We start from the raw sequence: 18,581 nt of genomic DNA, 5'->3' as shown, positions 1-18,581 counted from the left end.
GGGTCCAGAGGAGGGGAGGGGGAGATAGCGGGACCTGGCCCTGGACTAGGTAGCTGGTGGTGTCGGTTGGTTTCTGAGGATAGCTAAGTACCCAAGGTAAGATACCTAATTGCAGGCCTAACAATGGGAGAAAGACAAAGTATCTTGTCTTGAGAGCCAACCAATTTCAAAGCACTCCAGGGCCGAGAACGTTTGCAAGCCGGGCTAGACAACATGCCTTACCTTATTCCCTCAGGTACGAATTGGTGCTTAAGCAGATATCATATGGCCACAACGTGTGGTTAGGTATCGCGAACCACAGCTTGGCAAATCTGATGGATTGCGCAATAAGCAACGGACGGGAACACCGCAGTACTTGGTAACACCTGCTCTCGAGTCTCTCACACTTGGTACATCACTTATTTCCCGGTAGGGAGCACTACCACACAGTAGGTGCCTTACTCTGTGATGGAATCTGTGGACGCCAGAAGGGAGGTGCGTAGCGGCAGTCAAGTTCAGGGACAGAAGCAAGGCAAGTACTTCGTACTGCACAAGGTGACGAGATACCTGCTTATACCTGCATGTATGGATACCTGAGCTTGAGCCCACCAACGGACGCCGATCCAGGTCAAGATACCTTGACTTGGAAACGTGCTTGCTTCAGGAAACTCCCAAACCCCCCAGGCAAGGGCCACTTAGAAGTTAGACCCAGCCCATCCATTATCGTGCCCGTCGTTTGAACCAGGGCCCAAGCAATGGGAAACACGCGACGCCGTTTCTGCAACCTAGGGGAACCGCATCCTGCCCTGTTCCTACTCGAGTATACGGATACACTACCCAGTACTCAATATTTGTACCTTACCGCATAACGTTGTATCCATGGATACGTAAGTATCCCTCATTACTCTTCCTGGTTCCGCTCTGTGTAGGTAATCCTGATTCTTACGGAGTAGTCCTTGACAACCTTTTACCACCTTAACCTTTGCCTCCATCAAGCATGCCAAACTACAAACACAATTGACGTCAGTGGACCTGTTCTAGCCGAATAACACAATGAATCAAGACGGCTGACTGATGGATGAATGATCTACCTCACGTACTCAAGGAACCCCAACCTGTTTCCATGTGCGACGGGAGAGGGAGCTCTAAAGACTCGCTATCAGGGCTATCCCAGCTTCACCGCCGAGCCAATTGCTGAGCAGACAAAAGAAAGAGAATAGCCAACATGGTACGTGACTGAGCCCGGGCACCAGATTCAAAATGGGCCATCACAATGAGAAGAGGGACAACCCTCGATCGATACGAAAAACATGAGACCGACGTCAATGTTTGACCAACAGGCACAGCCTACGCCACACCCATCCAAGTATCCATAGTCGCCCTTCCGCGTCTACACAACCGCGAGCGAAGGGGAGAACCAGACTGACTACCTATCCGCACCTTAGACTTTCTCAACGACTACTAGGTAGGCCGCGTCCGTTCAGGGACTAATTAATCTCTGATTCAGATAAAGTCTAGGCAAGCTCCGCCCCTCCCGCCGACCCGTCAGCCCGAGAGCAATCAAAAACAATCCGAACTTGAACCTTCCATCACCGTAGCATCGAGCCAAAGGTCTCACGATGACCACAGAAGTGCCCCCTTGTGGATCCGTCCCAGTCTTTAGGAGCCAGAATCAGTCAAAGTCCAGAACAAATCGAAGCATCAGATAGACGATGCCGTCACCCAGTCTCAAGTCAATGGAAGCGAACCGACTCGCCCTTTGAAAGCTTCGACAGCGGCTACGCATCAATGCTTCTTCCCTGCCAGCTTTCAGCCCACGTTGTCGCGGTCTTGAACGGTAATACTTTTCTATGGTCTAGACTCCGGATCCTCTCCAGTCTCTCCATTCTTCTTCCCTGCCTCCCTGGGTGGGAACAGACGATCCACAACACGGCTGACGAGCTCAAGATCGGGATGGTGAACCATGCTGTTTGAGGTTTTTCTCCTAGCTTGATGAGATCTTCCAAGTTCTGGAAAGCCAATGTATCTTCTGCTCGTGACGGCACCAGCTAAGCAACATACGGGGAAAGGGGACTTGGGACGGCGCTAGCGGAACGAGCTTGATACATGCATATCCCCGGTATTCCACCCTTCTTGCTAGGGGCACAGGTTCCTTTTCGATGGGCCAGGGGGAACTCCTGCTCACACTATAGAGGGTCACTATCCATAAGGTACGAGTACCCACGGAGGGTTCGCATAGCTAATAAGGTACTTCGCCGAGCTGCCGGAGCGTCAGCCAAAAGGCCTGTCGCATTGTTACTCACCTCGCTCTTTGCACCACCACCACCACCACCACCTCTTCCAACAAAAGTTCAACATTCAACAAAGCCGGCTGGACACAATCCAACTCGGTCAAGTGACAGGCGTGCTAATTATATCAGTAACTAATGTGATGGGAGAAATGCCAAAGTCGACTTCTGGACAGTCAATTGGCCAGCACGTCTGCAAGCCATGGCACACGTACAGCCGGCGCCTAGCACCGCCGGCCATTGGCTCCCGAGCCGGCCCCCTCTGTACCCTCGGCGCGTGTGTTTCACCTCTTACTGGTGCCAGTTTCACACAAGCCCACCCAATCAATCAGCCCGTAGCTGAGGTGCCAGATTTCACCTTTTCCCTGCTGCCCCTCATCCTAATTCCCATACCCGCCGAAGGAGAGTACAGGACGGCTGGGGCGGTTGCGATACAAGCAGCCTGGCCTAGACTATCCCCCCATTTCTCGGTTTGGGCGGGTATTGCTCGGTCCCTTCTCTCTCTCAGGCACTCTGTAAGTGCAGCATAGATGGTCATATTGGGACTTACGGCGGCTCTCATCACCCCATTCGTGTGGTAGAACCGCTGGGCATCCCAACTGACTGCGCCTACCTACGCCTAGCACCAACAACCAAGTACGACACAAACCAACCCCACAAGCCTCTCGACGTCCCGAGACAAGCTCATTTCCCCAAAGACCAAAGGTTCCGAGAGACTAGTCAACTCTCCTACGAGCTACCGCTCTACACACAAGGCTCCCCACCAACGTCTCTCAATCACGAGTCACGAGTCACTGGCGTCGTCTATTACCGGAACCACATACCGGAGCTATCCACATTTGTACTCGTCCATCGTCTGCCCGATCACATGGAGATGTCCAGGTTGCGGCGTGTAAAACTGATTCGGCCAATATTCTTTTGCGTATTGATCTCCAGTTTTGATAGAGACAATGGTCTAAATAAACCTAGTTACCACATGCTACCACCTTTCCACTTGCAATTGTCCCCTTAATACCGCTTCTCCAATCATGTAACAACCTACGTCGTCTTGTTAGCAATACTATCCTGACAGCAAACTGCCACTTTACGGTGGGTTGAGTGAGGGGTGGGGGAAAGAGCAGAAACTTACCTTTTCTCTAAGAATACCAAGCCACTGTGCCGCGCTCATGCCCTGGTCCGCTCTGTCCTCCACGAGTAGTGTCTGCGCCCACAACTTAAGGCTCGGCTCTCCGTCTTCTCGGACAATGTAGAGATGGGGCAAGATGATGCTGCCGACTCCCTTGGACTTGTGGTCCCGGCTCTTGTGAACGACTGCCCGTACCCGCTCGTTGAAATCGTTATCCAGCTCCGGAAGAGCACCCTTGCCCACCCGCAGCTGGGTCCTGTCCTCAACCCCGAACACGTCGGCCAACAGCTGCGGCACGGCATCCCGGCCAGCCCAGAGGAACTGCGTTTGGCCGTCGTCGATGAGGTACAGACCGTACGGAGCAAATCTTTCTGACGAGAGATTCGCCGGCGGCGGGAGCACAATTTGGCTCGTCTCCGAGTCAGGCACACCTGCGTTGTCGGGCATGTCGTGCAACGAGTAGAGACGGGGGTAGATGTATTGCATGAGGAGAGGGACGGGAAGCGTCGAAAGCAGACAGAGGGCTGCCGATCGCAAGTCTGACGGGATTTGAGCCGACTTGCGGAGGCCGACATTCTTCATGAGACCCAAGAAGAGGATGGGGAGGCCGCGCAGGTTAGAAGGGAACTGTAGCCCGCCGCCCATGCTGCCGCCGGCGAGCTCCTTTCTGAAGGTTTGCAAGAGCTCAATCAACTTGTTCTGGAGAGAGTCGCGAGCAGCTTCCAAACCGCCGCTCAAGGCACGCTCGACTGCCTTGTGACTGAAGTAGGTGGTAATTGCCTGCTGATCAGCCGAAGCATAGATATCGGCGAGGTTTGTGGTCGTCGGGAGAGCCAACGTCATGACGCGGATGCGACGCTCTCCATTGCAGGTTGTGTGGAGAACGGCAGTCTGCAAGCACACCACGTTCTTCGTGAGGTTTTCGTCAATGGCAACCTCAACGACGTAGCATTGATCGCGAGGGAAGGCGGGGAAGGCGCAAAGATCAGAGCTTCTGTTGAAGAAGTTACCATAGAAGGCGTTCATACGCAGGCCAGTGGTGGCACGAACACGGAGCACTGCTTCCAGTCCGATCTCTGATGACAAGTAGTCACTGAACTCGGAGGCAAACTTGATGGCGTCTTCCGGACGGCCGGCGTTCCAGCCCGGATAAAACCAAGTCTGTCCACCAGTGTACCTGGGCAAGTTGCTCAGAGAGGCAACATCCTGGTATTGCGAGGAGAACAGGAACATGTCGATGGAGACCTGGTTCTTTGAGCATTCTACAGCAAAGCTCTTGTAGAAACTGTTGGCAGTTTGAAGCAGACTGCTTTCCTTGCTTGTACCCAGCAACTTCTTGTCTTCGCGCATGTCCAGCTTACCAACGCCAACATTGGGCAGCGAAGCGCTGAGCACCACGATCTTTCCGCCGAGAGCCGAAATCAGCTTGTGGCCAGCTCGAAGGGCCGAGCCCATGGCAGATCCGTTGTTCTGGTTGCTCTGGTACATTTCGGGCAGCTTGGTCAGGAAGCTCTCAATGCTTTGGCGGCTTTCCGTCAAGGGCACCAAAAGGTCTTGAGGCACCGGCAGGAATGGCTCGTCCAAGTCGCTGACGACTAACATGCTGGTCTCCGTATTCTCTTCCCCGTCCTTGGGGACTGAGAAGTAGTGCAGGCTGGAGTCTACGGCAATGAAACCCAGGCGAGTTCGGCGATCGGCATTAGGTATTCTGTCGAGGCTATCCAGGATGGTTCGGGCACTGGTTGCGAGGAGGCCGGTTGAAACAGCAGCATAGCTCACGTCGAAGAGGAATAGGTAAACCAGCGGCTGAGGCGGGCGCACCATGTACTCCTGAGGCGCGACAAACTCGACAACGGAATAGTTGAGCTCGTAGCGTCCCCAGCGATCAGTGCTCCGTTGCGAAGCAGCATCCCAGTCGAAAGCTTGAGGAACATCGTTCGTCAGGTTGCACATATTACAACGCCAGCGGTGTCCATGGTCCAGGAAGGTAACAAAAGGGTTGATGTATGTTCTGCAGCGTCGGCAACGCGCGATGACCTGGTCCTGCACCACGGGAATTGGGTCCTCACTATCGTGGAGAGCTCCATAAGGCTGGATAACGAGCGCAAAAGGTAACCTCGACTTCTTCAGAAGGGAGTGTGTTGTCGGGACGGCGTTGAGGGTGGAGCGCACGTATTTAGGACCGCAGTTCGCATCTGGGGAGGGAGTTACGCTAGTCTAGAGGTCTAGTTGTCAGAATAGAGCTCCAGGACTACAAGCATGAGTGGTGACGTACGTTGGGAGGAAGAATAATGGGAGGAGGGGGCAAGTCTAGCTCGGACACGTTGAACGGCTGATTCATCAAGTCGGTAGGGTAGAGCTGGTTCAGAGCCACGGGACGAGCAGCCTGGCCAGGAGGAGGTTGCTGCTGGGCTTGTTGGCCGCCGAGGTTCATACCGGCCATCTGCTGGTTGAGGCCGCCGACGCCGGGAGCAGCAGGGGCAAGGCCGGACGCAGGATATCCGGCATCGGGGGCCGCATACGCGCCGTAGCCTCCGGGTTGAGCAGCAGGAGGCTGGGGCATGCCGTACTGCTGGGGTTGAGGCGAGCCATAGGCGGCGGCAGCAGGCTGAGCATCCTGTGCGGGATAGCCACCATAAGCCGCGGCCTGGGGCTGGGGCATGCCATATTGTTGTCCTTGAGCAGGTGCGCCGGCCGTGTTGGAGTTGGCGCCAGCTCCGAACTCATAAGCTTGGGTGGCATAGCCTCTCTTCTTCTTCTTGCCTTGGTCGGCTATAGCTGGCTGGGCAGCTTGAGCTCCCTGTGCATCGTAGCCGTCCTGAGGCTGGTCGGAGTAAGGTTGTTGCTGCGGGGGATATTGGCCGTAGCCGTCGTTCGGCGCCGACATGTTGGGCGGTCGGGGCAAGGACGAGGTTGCGCTCGATAGTCTTTGGGTGGGCTAGGATCCAAGCTGTGGCTTTGCGATGGATGGGAAAGATTGATGTTGGGAATGCGATCTGGTCGAGTGTGGCCAATGCCGGCTTTTTGGATGTACGCAACAGGTGGCGTGGCGTTAGGTAGCGAGGGGTTCAAGGACAACAAATGTTGGTCAATGGAAATGTGTCCACATGAACTAGATGACGAAGGGTGTTGGAGATACGTCAAGGCGAGGCTACCTTGAGCTAGATACCCGAGCCGCGCTGCGATTGAGAAAGGGAGGGCAAAGTTACAGTAAACAGCCTCGGGCAGAGTCGAATGGACAGGTGGTTCAACCCACTGAATCCAGCTCCAAGTCGACTAGGTATGCACCACTATCGCAAGCAAGGGCTTAACTGGCAGGCTTAGCTGGAGTGTGTGAGTGTCCCATCATGGCAGCGGTCAAGGACATGTGGCGGGGAGCTTCAGTGCACAGGCCAAGTGAGGCTAAGGCAGACGGAGCGCGGAATAATGGTCAGCCCGGAGATGGCCCCGCGCCGGACCCCGTTCGGCAGATTCCCGGCAAAGGCCACACTTACACAGCCAGGTGCCGCGTACCTTATTGTGCAGGTCCTGTGAGGCATCCCACCAAAGAGCAAAACTTTCGGGCATGCGTAACGTAAACCTTTTTTTACGTCTTCTCATTTATGATAACGAACGTCGTGGGGCAGATACGCATCTAGCGAGGCACAATGCTCCCCTTAGCAGCGTCTCAGTTCCACGCAAGTGACTGGGGACCTCCTTAAGGTACAAAGCAGACACTTGGGAGCAGACACTTGGGAATGGGGATAGAAAGACTTTGACTGGACCAGGATGTGGGGTGTGATGCATTGTCATGTTCTCCAAGAACGAGCTCTACCTAGTATGAAAAGATTCGGCAGCATGAGCTTGACAATGGTTTCGAAGCTGGCAGTATCTAGCCCTCGAACTACACAGCCAGAATTTTATGAGCCTTCACATGCAGTCGACTTACTGAGAATTCTAAACTCATTACAGGCACTAATAGATAATCTAGTCAAGTTACCATGAACAAAGTCAGGGTGTGCGCTCGATGCTCTCCCACGGCCATCACTAAGCAAAAAGGAGACGGAAACGTTTGAAAGGGGGGGGGCCGCGGCCGCGAACTACGGAGTACGGAGTACGGATACTCTGGTGAGCGAGATCTAATACCTCCACTCTCTCACTATGTATGTACTTCAAGTGGATATCTTGCCTCTCTGGGCAAGACGGTTGATGTGCCCCTCCCGCTCTCTTGGTCGCCCATTGGGTTCTTCTTCTCAGCCTCTCAGGGCCCTGAATCTCCACTAGCTAGCCCCTCCCCCCAAGATCCAGGTCCCCTGCGCCGAGGGCTGGGTCGTCGCTCGATTGCGTGTCGGGGCGACGCGATTCAACTTTCTGACGCTGGGATGCGCCGTCCGCTGTCCTTGTGTAATCTGCCCCTAGATCGGACTGCCCGTCTGTTTCCATATACATATCTTGGAATAGCTCCCTACTCCGTATAGAGTACGTAGGCACGTAATAGGTAGCCAAGGTAGGTAGACACGGATAGCGGGACGGGAAGGTGGGTGGTGGGGAGGGGAGAGGGTGGTACTGCAATACAAAATGGGCGATGATATCCTGCTACCACCTGCCGCTATTCTACTACTAATTATAGCTATAGCCGCTATATAACCGCCGGTCTTAAGTATATATATAAACTAAGCTCTATATAGTTAATATTTAAACGGATTAAGCTAATTAGAAGCTATTAATTAACTTATAGTTAATTAAATTATTTTAATAAAAAGTACGGTAATTAACGAATTAGTTTAATTAATTATTGATTATTTTATATAGCTTATAGTTTATAATTTAATAACTTTTTTTATTTTAATTTCGTACTTTATTTTAGCCTCGTATTTATTAATAAGTCTATTTATTTTACTTTTTATTATAAAATTAATATTATAAAAATAATTTTTATTAATTAGATCTTATAATATGTTTAATTACGTAAGATTATTAATTAATTAAGATTACGATTTTATAAGTATTAGTAACTAAGGAGCCCCTATAAGATTAATTATATTATTATTAATTATATTAATAATTATATTAATAATAGCCCGCTAATACCCCTACTATATTTTTATACTAAGCTTATATATATTAAAATTATATATAATTTCGAGGCTTTATTAAGTAAAAGTGGCCTTACTTAGTACTAAAAATATTATTAATAATAGTAATATTAATATAAGTATTATTTTTATATATTTAGTAGCTTTTTTATATTTAAATATAGAGGGTTTTTATTTAGAGGAGGTACTTAAATTAACCGCTAGTTTTTTTAATTTAAGTATTATAATACCTATTATAATTATTATAATACTTATTATAGAGCCCTATAAATAACCTTTACCTCGGATTTATAAGGGATTAAATAGGGGGGTAAAAGTATTATTATTAATAATAAGCTCTAAGCGTTATTAAAATTAATATAAGTAGATTTTTTTTAGTAATATTAGGGTACCGTCCTTAATATATTACTAAAGGACGTAGTAATAAGGTAGCTTATAAGTAGTTCGAATTAAGTAAAATATATACTTTTTTAACGGCTTTTTATATAAACCTAAATTTAGTTATTTATTTAGTATATAAAGTTCTTATAAAAAGTACTTAAGGGTATTATAATATATATATATATATACTTTTTTCTAAAGTAATCCCGTAGTAATACTTAATATTTTAGCTTAGTAACGGGTTTAATAAGCACTAATTATAACTACTTAACTTACTTAAAAAATAACCAATTTATTAAATACGGCTTTAAGGTCGCTTATATAGTAATAGATTTATACTTTAATACTTATATATAAGGATTTAATAATTAACGTAGTTAAGTAACCGAAGTACCTAATTTAGTTAACTTAGGTAAGTACGATTTTTTTATATTATAGCTTAAGCTAAGTATTAATAACGTAATTAACTACTACCGTAGGGTACTTAGTAATTTTAAATTTAAATAATCGGTTATAGTATATAGTTATTAATTTATTATAGAGGAGATTATTTTAATTTATAAGGAATTATTAAAAGCGAGGGTTATATATAACTATACTAGTCTTATTTTTTATAGCCGGGCCGAAGTAGCGCCGGGTCTTAGTTAGTATATTAAAATTAACATATTAATAATAGAGTACGTATAGTATTATTTTAAATTAAGTATTATTATTAAGGGCGTTAAGTAAAATAATCTTGCGATCTATATACGTAACTTATAGAAAGGGAATATTATAAGCCCAGAGTAATACTAATAACTAGTCGATAGTTTAATAATAGTTAGCTTTTTTTTTATTAAATAAAAAGTAATTTATAATTTAGAAAGTATAATTATTATTTATAGCTTTATAAATATTAAATAGCGGTATATTAAATTAATTAGTTTTATATATAAAATTTATTAATAAAATATTTAGATATTATTAAAATAGGGAAATTATAGTAGTAAGTATAATAAATAAGCTCGTAATATAGCCCGCGTTATTATATTAGAAACGGTATTAGTATTTTATAAAATTACGTAATTAGTTAAATAACTATTTAATAGGGGATTTACTACTTAATTTATTATAGTAATAAGTAGTTAGTATATTAAGTATATTATAAATAACGATATTATTATAATTATTACTTTTTAATTAGAGGCTTAAAAGGATTTAAATAGGTCGAATACTCTTATTTTATTAATTAATAATTTAGCCCTTTTTATTATATAGTAGTGCGTAGTAGTAATATATAAAAGTATTAGTATAGCTAAATAAGTAATTATAGTAGTTATAGAAGTTATTAATAATAGGATAAAAGAGCTAATTACTATTTAAAAAGCTAATAATAATTTATTAATAGTAGTTTATAAACGAGGTTAAGGATTTATAATATTTATTTAAATAGGTTAACTTTACGAGGTATTATTATTTTTAATTATAATATAGGCTATAAATATAGTAATAAATAATAATAATTAATACCTTAGTAGAGGGTTTATATTAAATAATTTAAATTATAAAACTAGCTTCGTAAGTAGCCTCGTTAAGTACTACTCTAGCCTTAAGTAAGCTAGAGAAGTACTAGTTATAAAATAAGTTGTTATATTTTATATAACCGTATTTATTATAATTAATAGTATATTAGTAAATAAAGGGATCGTTAATTTTATAATTATTCTTTTTTTATAATATATTAACGTTAGGAATAGTTTTAATTATTAGTAGTAATAGTAGTAGCGACGGTAAGGTTAACGAAGTAGTAGTAGGTAGGTAGGTAGGTAAGTAGGTAAGTAGGTAAGTAAGTAGGTAAGTATGGGTAGCTAGGCTCCGTAGTTGGAGGCAGGGGCGGTCGCAGCCACAATTGGGGGCAGGATATCGGCAGGTGCTGGCAGGATATCATCGCCCTACAAAATATGCTGCTTGTGCGGTCTGTAGCTTGCGACGTGCCACGGTCATGTCCATCTTTGTCTCTTTCAACGACCAGGTATTAGTATAAGGTAGAGAGGTAGGTATCTGTTCTGTAGGTTGGTAGACCGAGTTGCACGACTGATTTCATCCTGACTTTCTTCCAGCACTTCCCATTGCTTGCTCGTGCTTGCCCTTTCCCTTCCAGATCTGACCGAGCACCAGAGCTACCTTCCTTACCTTACCTTGCTTTAGCTCCCACCCCTCCCTCCTCCCTCCTCGATCTGCAGCCCGGCTCCCTCTTCGTCCAACGTCCGGCACCTGTTCTTCTTTTCCTTCTCTCTCCATTTCTTCTGTTCAACCTGCCTCTGTTTAGTCTCTCGCCTCTTATTCACTTTAGCTTCCACACCATTCTACCTAGACCGCCATCTCTTTATCCTCACGCGAACCCACAGGCTACCCCTTCGAGATCGACATCGCCATACCTGTTCAAGAAGCCCTTAATCGGACGGCGACTCGCTCACTCTTGCGCATTTTCTGCACTTTTTTGCCTTCTGAGAGCACAACTTTTTCTTGCTTTTGTTTCATACCGTTTTCCAATTCTTCAAGAAGTGAACACCATAGGACCAAAACCCTTCCCCGGATCTCTTAAACACAAATCTCGAGTATACCCGCAACAATGGCGTGGGGCAAGAAAGCGCAACCTCCGCCTCCTTCGGCCTTGAGGTTAGTAAGATTCCTTCCTCGGACAGCACCCACCAGGGTGCACTTCTTGGCATTTCGAGGCTGGTCGCCTTTGCGCCTCAACCTTATATTCTACCTCCACGCGACTATTACACGAACGAACGAAAGGACCTGTTCTTTGGCTCTTGATGGAATACAGAAATCCCGCTGACTCTTGGCGCGCAAACCCATAGGCAAATCATCCCCCTCATCATTACCCTTCTCTTCCTTACCGGCGTGGCCTGGGTGCTTTGGCAGGTGTACCTCTCCGTGAACAAAATCCAAGAGTCCGCCTCGGAGCGCATGGGCAAGAAGAACGTCGTCTTCACAAAGGACGGCGTCCGCGTTGGCGTCAAGCACACCTCGAACGAGAACTACGTCGATAAAACCCAGAGTTGGGTCGTCAAGGCTTGGAATTTGAGCGGAAATACTGTCGGTCAAATCAAGAAGACCAAATAATGCGCGCGCATCACCAAACATGTTGCGGGCAGTGTCTAAGCGGGGCGGAACGGTAGGACGCGGGAAACCGATGCGAAAAAATAGGCAGACCGGTACTTGGAGCGGACAGCTGGTCCAGCGGTTGCTGAGATACCCAAAAGCAGGGCCTGGGATGGTCAGTACAGTGATGGCTAAGAGGAGAAATGGTCAGCGGGCGCCGCCTGAGCGCCGAGCGGACAAAGGTTGGGATGACATCTCAACGGGACTTGTTCGATGCAGTAGTGTCTGGCTCGGCGCAGTTGGAGTACATGCGCCCTGCAGCTAATCACGGCCAGAGCACTTTTCAGTTTGGGTTTTTCGAGGGTCTTGAACGGGGTCGACGAGATTTCCAAGGTCTGATTTGCAATTTAGCATAGATGCGCAACACGAGGAACAGACGAGACTACCTCTCATTCATGTAGGCTATTCATTTTAATCGTGAGACGCATGACAGGACAAGGCGATGGACAAATCGATTTGGATGCAATTTTTGATAAGGAATGTATGTGTATACGTAGTACTGCATCATGCATGAGAATACCAACTTGGAAGCTGAACCGAACTAGAAAACAACAACAAATGTCCTCCTCCCGGGAAAACGCCGTGGTATCAAAATCCCTTTCTCCAGGCCGAGACCCATACTCTGCTGCCTTTCACACGGTTACGAAACTGAGCGACCTGCGACCCTATTTTTGTGCTTCTCCCTTGTCACTATCAAGTGATGCGCAACATCGAATTCCACATTTTTTCCAATCCGCATAACTCAAACGGATATCTTTCCGAGTACCTTGCAGGCAAAGAATACACAAGAGTGTGCGTGTTGGTATCCTCAGGTAGGAAATGCCAGGAAGATGATGGTTATAGATAAAGGCGTAAACTCGTTTCCAACCTCATTCGCGACCCAGTACTTCAACAAAGAACTCACTGAGCGCCCGGACGCACCGTCAACCAATTCTGCGCTACCCACTGGCCGGCCTGGCCTGCGGTGCCTGTGGCTTTCGCGAGCAGCTCGGCCTTGTTCTTTTCGACAAACTCCTTTTGCATAGCCTCGCGCTGCTGCAGAGGGTTCATGGAATAGCCCGCGGACGGCGGCGCAAAGCGCGCTGAGAGCAGCTTCTCAAAGTTGTGGGCGTGCGGGTACGGCTGGGCCATGAGGCCGTCTCTCCTGATGAGCATGGAGGGAATGCGGACTTGCATCTGTGGGAATACGTCAGTATCGATGAAATCCTGGGACCCTGGCTTGAATATGAAAGAAACATGTGGGCTGGCTTACCTGTGACAGAATATGGGCGTACTTGACACCGAGCTCATCACCAATAAACTTCAACCGTCCAACCACCCAGGCTCGTTGGGCGTCTGTCGTGTAATCCTGCCCGTGCAAGCACGCCAGAGGCCAGGTGAGGAAGTATCCGGGAAGACCCTTTTGTGATTCCTCTAAACCACAGGCAAAGCCTGAGATATTTGCCCGTTCGAGCAATTCGGGCCTCTTGAGATGCCATCCGAGATGGTACGGTACTGAGGCGATGATATCGCTAATGGTGTCTACACACGTGCGTGCCGCCGTGGCGTATTCTGGTGTTGTGCGGTAGTCCACTGGTGAGCAGACCCAAGCCGCACAGCGTACAATGACGGACGCGAGAATGAGGCGAGAGACTCTTGCCATGTTCCATACACTTGCGATCCAGAAGTCTTGATAGACGTCCACACGACCAGGGAACACTTCCGCCTTTGCATAGTCTCCGTTGGGGACGTTGTCCTCCCACGCTACCGTCGTGTACTGGAAGTAATCTGGCGTGTTCCTCATCCAGCTCATGAGTTCTTGGTCGACAGTCTGAGCCCGGCGTATCATGTCGAGCATAATGTCAATGTTCTCTGGGCTTCGAGCCACCGTTGACATCAATCTTGTGACCTCGGCGCGCAGCTCGGCCGTCTTGATGTTTAGTCTTTGGCACTGGGCGGCTGACTCGTCCTTGACGGCATCGCTTAGCCACCATTCCACGCCCATGATTGGTGCTGTACCCGTGCTGAGCGTGTGGATGATCATCTGTGTCCGGACGGCGATGAAGAGCAAGAGGCCCGTTTTGGTTCTGAGTTGCTTGCGACCACGAGCCTTTACTAACTGAATGGCACCTTCAATATGTGAGCCCCAGGCAAACATGCCCATCTGTCGAGCAGTCATGTTTTCGAAAAGACCCAACATAAGAACGGAAGCGAGTGTGGCGTCTGATTTCGACTGGTCAGGGTCCTTGAGCGCGATGTGTGTTTCTGCCAGTGCCTTGGTGTAGTGACCTAGGGCTTTCTCGCTCAGTTGTGTCGCCGCAGCGTTCGGTCGGTTTCCTAGTGATGCCAGCGCACACGCGTTGAACGCATGTTGCAGGTGGTGGTTCCCTTGGTCGACCTTCAACAGTGGCAGCAGGTACTCCATGAACCCACGTGTGCTACCCTGCCTCGGTAGCAAGACGTAGTTGGCGACGAAGTGGCAGCTAGCCATTTGTTCGACGGGGACATTCAGACCAGGGCTGACGGCTGCGGGCGAATCGATCTCCTTTTTGAATGTTGGTGAGATACTCTTGTCTGAGCCTGACGTCGGCGAGTCGAGATCCTTTTCTTTCTGGGCGAGAGCCTTTCGGTTCGCCTTTTGCGCTCTCCTCTCTGTTGCCTTGGTCTCGTTCCGGAAGACAAGATCGAACTCGTCCTTGTAGCCGGGACACTGACGGCGTGACTTGGCGCATTGGTTACATGTTGGCTTCGTCTCGTCGCACTATAGCGGAAAAAGGCGCCGTCAGTATACGCTTCCAACCTGTCTTTCTAATATTGCTCTCCGGGATGCCTCCATCTCAGATCTTACCTTTATCCTTCGAGTACGACACATCTGACAGCCCCTAGAGGGCTTTCCGCAGTAGACCATGATGACGTTTTATTCCGAGGTACTGTAGGGAGATGGTTGTTTTGGTATTTGCAACTATGTGGCAGCGTTGAGTAGGTAGGAAGACTATCCAGTGACTATAAGACACTGCTTCTCAGAGATGATTCGTGTTACAATAACCGCAACGTTCGTCCGGTCACTTTAATCGTAGGATTATTCAAAGGTGATTCAGCGTATGATGATCACGCTGACGGGCGATCAGGGTGAGCGTGAAAGATCGACTGTTAATGTCTGGACCAAAGATTGCTGCGACATGAAACTCGCAGACAGGCGAGGCGGTGTCTTTTGGTGTGCGGGAGGGTGATGATTATCCAAGCTAAAGGGGATAATCAGCCGGTGGGCGACTTGATGTGGGCGTTTGGAACCAAGTGCCGGGGACAAGCCAGGTCCGGGAGCGCGTGTTCGTGTTAAGATGATAGAAGGGCGTAGTATGTGGCAAGAGACGGCGAGAGGCCAATGGCGGCACCAAATGAGAACCGAAGGTATGGATGGGAGACGGGCAGTTGATTATGTCCAATCGGTCTCGCGTTTCTAAGGATGCCAATTGGGTTGTGAAGTATTCGTATTGAGCGGGAAGAGCACCGAGTAAGGTAGCTGAGCAAGCAAGACGGTTCTATGCGTGGTTCGAGGCGTAAGTGGAAGCAGGTTGTTGTGAGGGGAGTGAGAGCGGTAGACGACGTGGTAGAAGAATGGTAGGCGAGCGCATGGATAGAAGACTTCCAAGCCACGCGGGTGGTGTTTGAGAACCGGTGCAGTTGCGAGTCTCACTGGGCCTGTTTCCCTGCTACGTCCAGGGGTGGCCGTGGTTAGGATGATCTGGGGTGTGCCTGGTCCGGCCACGACAAGTGAAGAGTGTCAAGATGGGATTGATGTTGCAGGATGCGCCGATGAGGCCGTGTGCGTAGGGTTCGGCTAGGGAAGCGGGAGTACAAGAAAGAGTGTCGTGTGTTGGGGGCCAGAGTTGGCTTCTTGACTCTTTGTATACGAATATGTCGGGTCGAGACTTTTGAGTACGGATACCTCTGGCTCTGGGACAAGGTAACAACGGACAAGCTAAGGTCAGGTCGGGTAAGGTAGGGCGGGTAGGAGATGCAGTTATAATAAGTCGGGTCTAAGGTGTTATCGAATGTTCCGCGTTACTAACGTGATACCTAGTGGAGGCATGCACATGGGGCCAAATATTCGCATCGGCAGAGAGATTAAGACACGCGGAAGAGACGGGAAATGCCGTTCAAAAGGGGGGGGGGCCCTCTGCCAGTCTCTACTGTATTGCTTTAGCAGTCTCTGAGTCCTTTGTGAAGTCGCGTCAGGCAAATAGCAGTCCCTTGTCGAGAGGTTCTCCTCTTGAGTGCGGGCAGTTACGCACTAGGCCAAGGAAACGCCAGATACATGCTGCGTACTGTAGGCCCCACGGAGAACTTCCATGCTGTAAGTATCATAGAAGTACCTTTTCCTTATAAACGCTGGCTCACTGGTCATGAAGGGAGTCTGCAGTGAACTACAGAAGACATGACTCCCATCCTCTCCATCTTCTCTTCCCCCTCTCCCCGACCTTGGATTAGAGGTACCTTGCCTTTCGTTATGGCGCATGTAGCTAGACTGTGCCTGTAGCAGGGCGATGCGTTGCATGGGGAGGGGTAGGGGGGAATATGATGGTGATGGGGTTTTTCATTGTGGGTGGGGGCAAAGGACGAGCAAGCAGGGGATACAAACGGGCTACTATGCAAACGGTAGCCAAGTATGGATACCTTGCTTTGTATGGAGAGGTTAGCTCAGAACTAACAGGCTGGCAGGGCAGAAGCCAGAGGGCAGAAGTCGGTCGGAAAGCAGAATTGCGTCCGCCAAAGGAAAGGAAACAGGGGAGCCCGCTTTGACAACAAGCTGGAGCTGCAGACGTTGCTGATCTGAGCTGGCGGCACACTCAGTCTCTATAGCAGAGGTCAGTGACCGAGGGGGAATGTAACTCTCCTGAGAACCCAAACCAAGGAGAGGCGCTTTTGGTTGCACACCATGGCTATGTCGACCTGTTATTGGGGCCCGGGTTCTTCCCCTGGGCAATATTCCGTCCACCTTGTTACAACTGTACCGTACCATCGTCCATACGACTCTCGAGTACTTCGTACGCACTGCGTACTGTAGAGTGCTGGAGCAAGATTCCCGTTGTGAGTGGTGGAGAAGAGCCTCGGGACTCGGAGGGCCCCCGCCAACGGTGGCTGTCGCAGAAAGCGTGACAGTGAGGGGATGTGAAGCTGGCTTGGCTCGTCCGCTGTCCAGGATACGCCCGGGATCTTGGTGATACAGCATCGAGTATCGGGGGAGTCGGGCCAGCTGGATCGGTGACCTGCCACTAGTAGTAGTAACTGAGCATCTCTGACTGGTTTTCTGCCACGCCGCTGGTTGGCCTTTTGCATCTAGCCCCATGATTTGGTTCATTGTTGTGTATCCTTCAGCTGGACCCGAATCTAGGGACGAGAGCTGCTGACGGGCTGACGCTTATACTGCTGGATGGTGACGGGATCGACTCTGGAAGACGACATCGAGCAGAAAGGCCAACACTATGGCGGTGGGATGCCGTTGTCTCTGCCCGCATTCATCGTATGGGACTCCGGGGCTCTGGGTTCTGGAATCTGATTAAGAAGGCGCGGAGGAGTCGGCAGAGTTGAGTTTCGACGGCAGAAACCACGAAGACCCACACAGTACAAGATTTAAAGTACCGTGCAAGGACTAAGGTGTCCGTACCTACAGCTAGCGCTGCCGCCTTTGGACGGTTTCACTGCACACTCAAAATTCGCAGCCATTCAGGTCTGGACGGCTACTTCCGGAACGGACGCCGGTGTTGTCTTGGCATATAAGTACTTTTTCCCAGAGGCACAATTCTCTCTCGTCAGGTACCGCACACAAGGTACCTACCTTACAGATCTAGGTAGTCAGGTACCGGTAGTACCTTAGTATGTACTCCGTACATTTTGGCAGAGTCAGGAACTCGCTGGTGCTCTTTTCTCGAACACCTCAGCCTCTTCCTCATAATCTATGTTAGACTTCAAGCTCAATTTTGCCTTGCTATCAAAGGTGAGGCACCTTTGAAGACACAGCACAGAACATCTGTACAGGATGTCGATATCCACTTGAAGGATCAACTCAGCATCCCCTTGCCCCCTCGATTCACTTCCAAATTCCCACGAGACGACGGCGTGAAGCCGAGACAGTATACTGAGACATTGGCATAGTGTCCCGTATCCCTCCTGCTTGAGGAAACATGTGCCAGCAAGACAGCTTGTTGGTGACTAAGATGCAGGAAACAGGTGAGCGGCGCGGCCCCCAAAGGAAGAGCAACAACCAAGACAAGATAAAACAAGACAAAGCCGGGTCACAAGTGTCTGTTTCGAGCGCATGACTGGCGGGAAAAGCAAACATGCCCTGAATGGATCCTCCAAATGCACATCACCCTCTGGCCTGTCTACCTAGTCTGACTCTGACTCTCTAGTCTCGAGTCTCCAGTCTCTATGTACTATCTGCGCATGGGCGGCATTGATGGGCTCGACTACCACCGTGAGGATAGTTTGTCTGCCAATCTACCAATCTGACATTTCCGGATCGGACCGTTGACAAAGCCTCTGCCCCAACGCAAGTTGCAACTATCGTCTCGTCGGTGCAGAAATACTGCATCCGCTCAC

At 48.9% G+C, this 18,581-nt stretch overlaps 3 protein-coding genes across 3 annotated transcripts; 1 reads left to right on the top strand and 2 right to left on the bottom strand.

Annotated features, from left to right (window-relative positions):
• Positions 1-3,293: 3,293 nt before the first annotated feature.
• On the bottom strand, positions 3,294-6,280 carry CTAM01_04748 (Sec23/Sec24 trunk domain-containing protein; the record flags this gene model as incomplete). Its single annotated transcript, XM_060520778.1, has 3 exons — positions 3,294-3,305; positions 3,397-5,610; positions 5,669-6,280. The coding sequence occupies 3 exons, from the start codon at positions 6,278-6,280 to the stop codon at positions 3,294-3,296; spliced, it is 2,838 nt and encodes a 945-aa protein (XP_060384732.1).
• Positions 6,281-11,460: 5,180 nt separating this feature from the next.
• Positions 11,461-11,963, top strand: CTAM01_04747 (uncharacterized protein; the record flags this gene model as incomplete). The annotated part of the gene is made up of 2 exons (XM_060520777.1): positions 11,461-11,507; positions 11,699-11,963. The coding sequence occupies 2 exons, from the start codon at positions 11,461-11,463 to the stop codon at positions 11,961-11,963; spliced, it is 312 nt and encodes a 103-aa protein (XP_060384731.1).
• Positions 11,964-12,902: 939 nt separating this feature from the next.
• On the bottom strand, positions 12,903-14,889 carry CTAM01_04746 (uncharacterized protein; the record flags this gene model as incomplete). The annotated part of the gene is made up of 3 exons (XM_060520776.1): positions 12,903-13,178; positions 13,255-14,742; positions 14,830-14,889. The coding sequence occupies 3 exons, from the start codon at positions 14,887-14,889 to the stop codon at positions 12,903-12,905; spliced, it is 1,824 nt and encodes a 607-aa protein (XP_060384730.1).
• Positions 14,890-18,581: the final 3,692 nt, after the last annotated feature.

This window comes from Colletotrichum tamarilloi (genome assembly GCF_030869305.1).
Source record: "Colletotrichum tamarilloi strain Tom-12 chromosome Unknown Scaffold_11.1, whole genome shotgun sequence".
Taxonomy (NCBI): Eukaryota; Fungi; Ascomycota; class Sordariomycetes; order Glomerellales; family Glomerellaceae; genus Colletotrichum; species Colletotrichum tamarilloi.
Note: the sequence above shows the minus strand (reverse complement) of the source record. Positions and strands in the feature narration are given on the sequence as shown.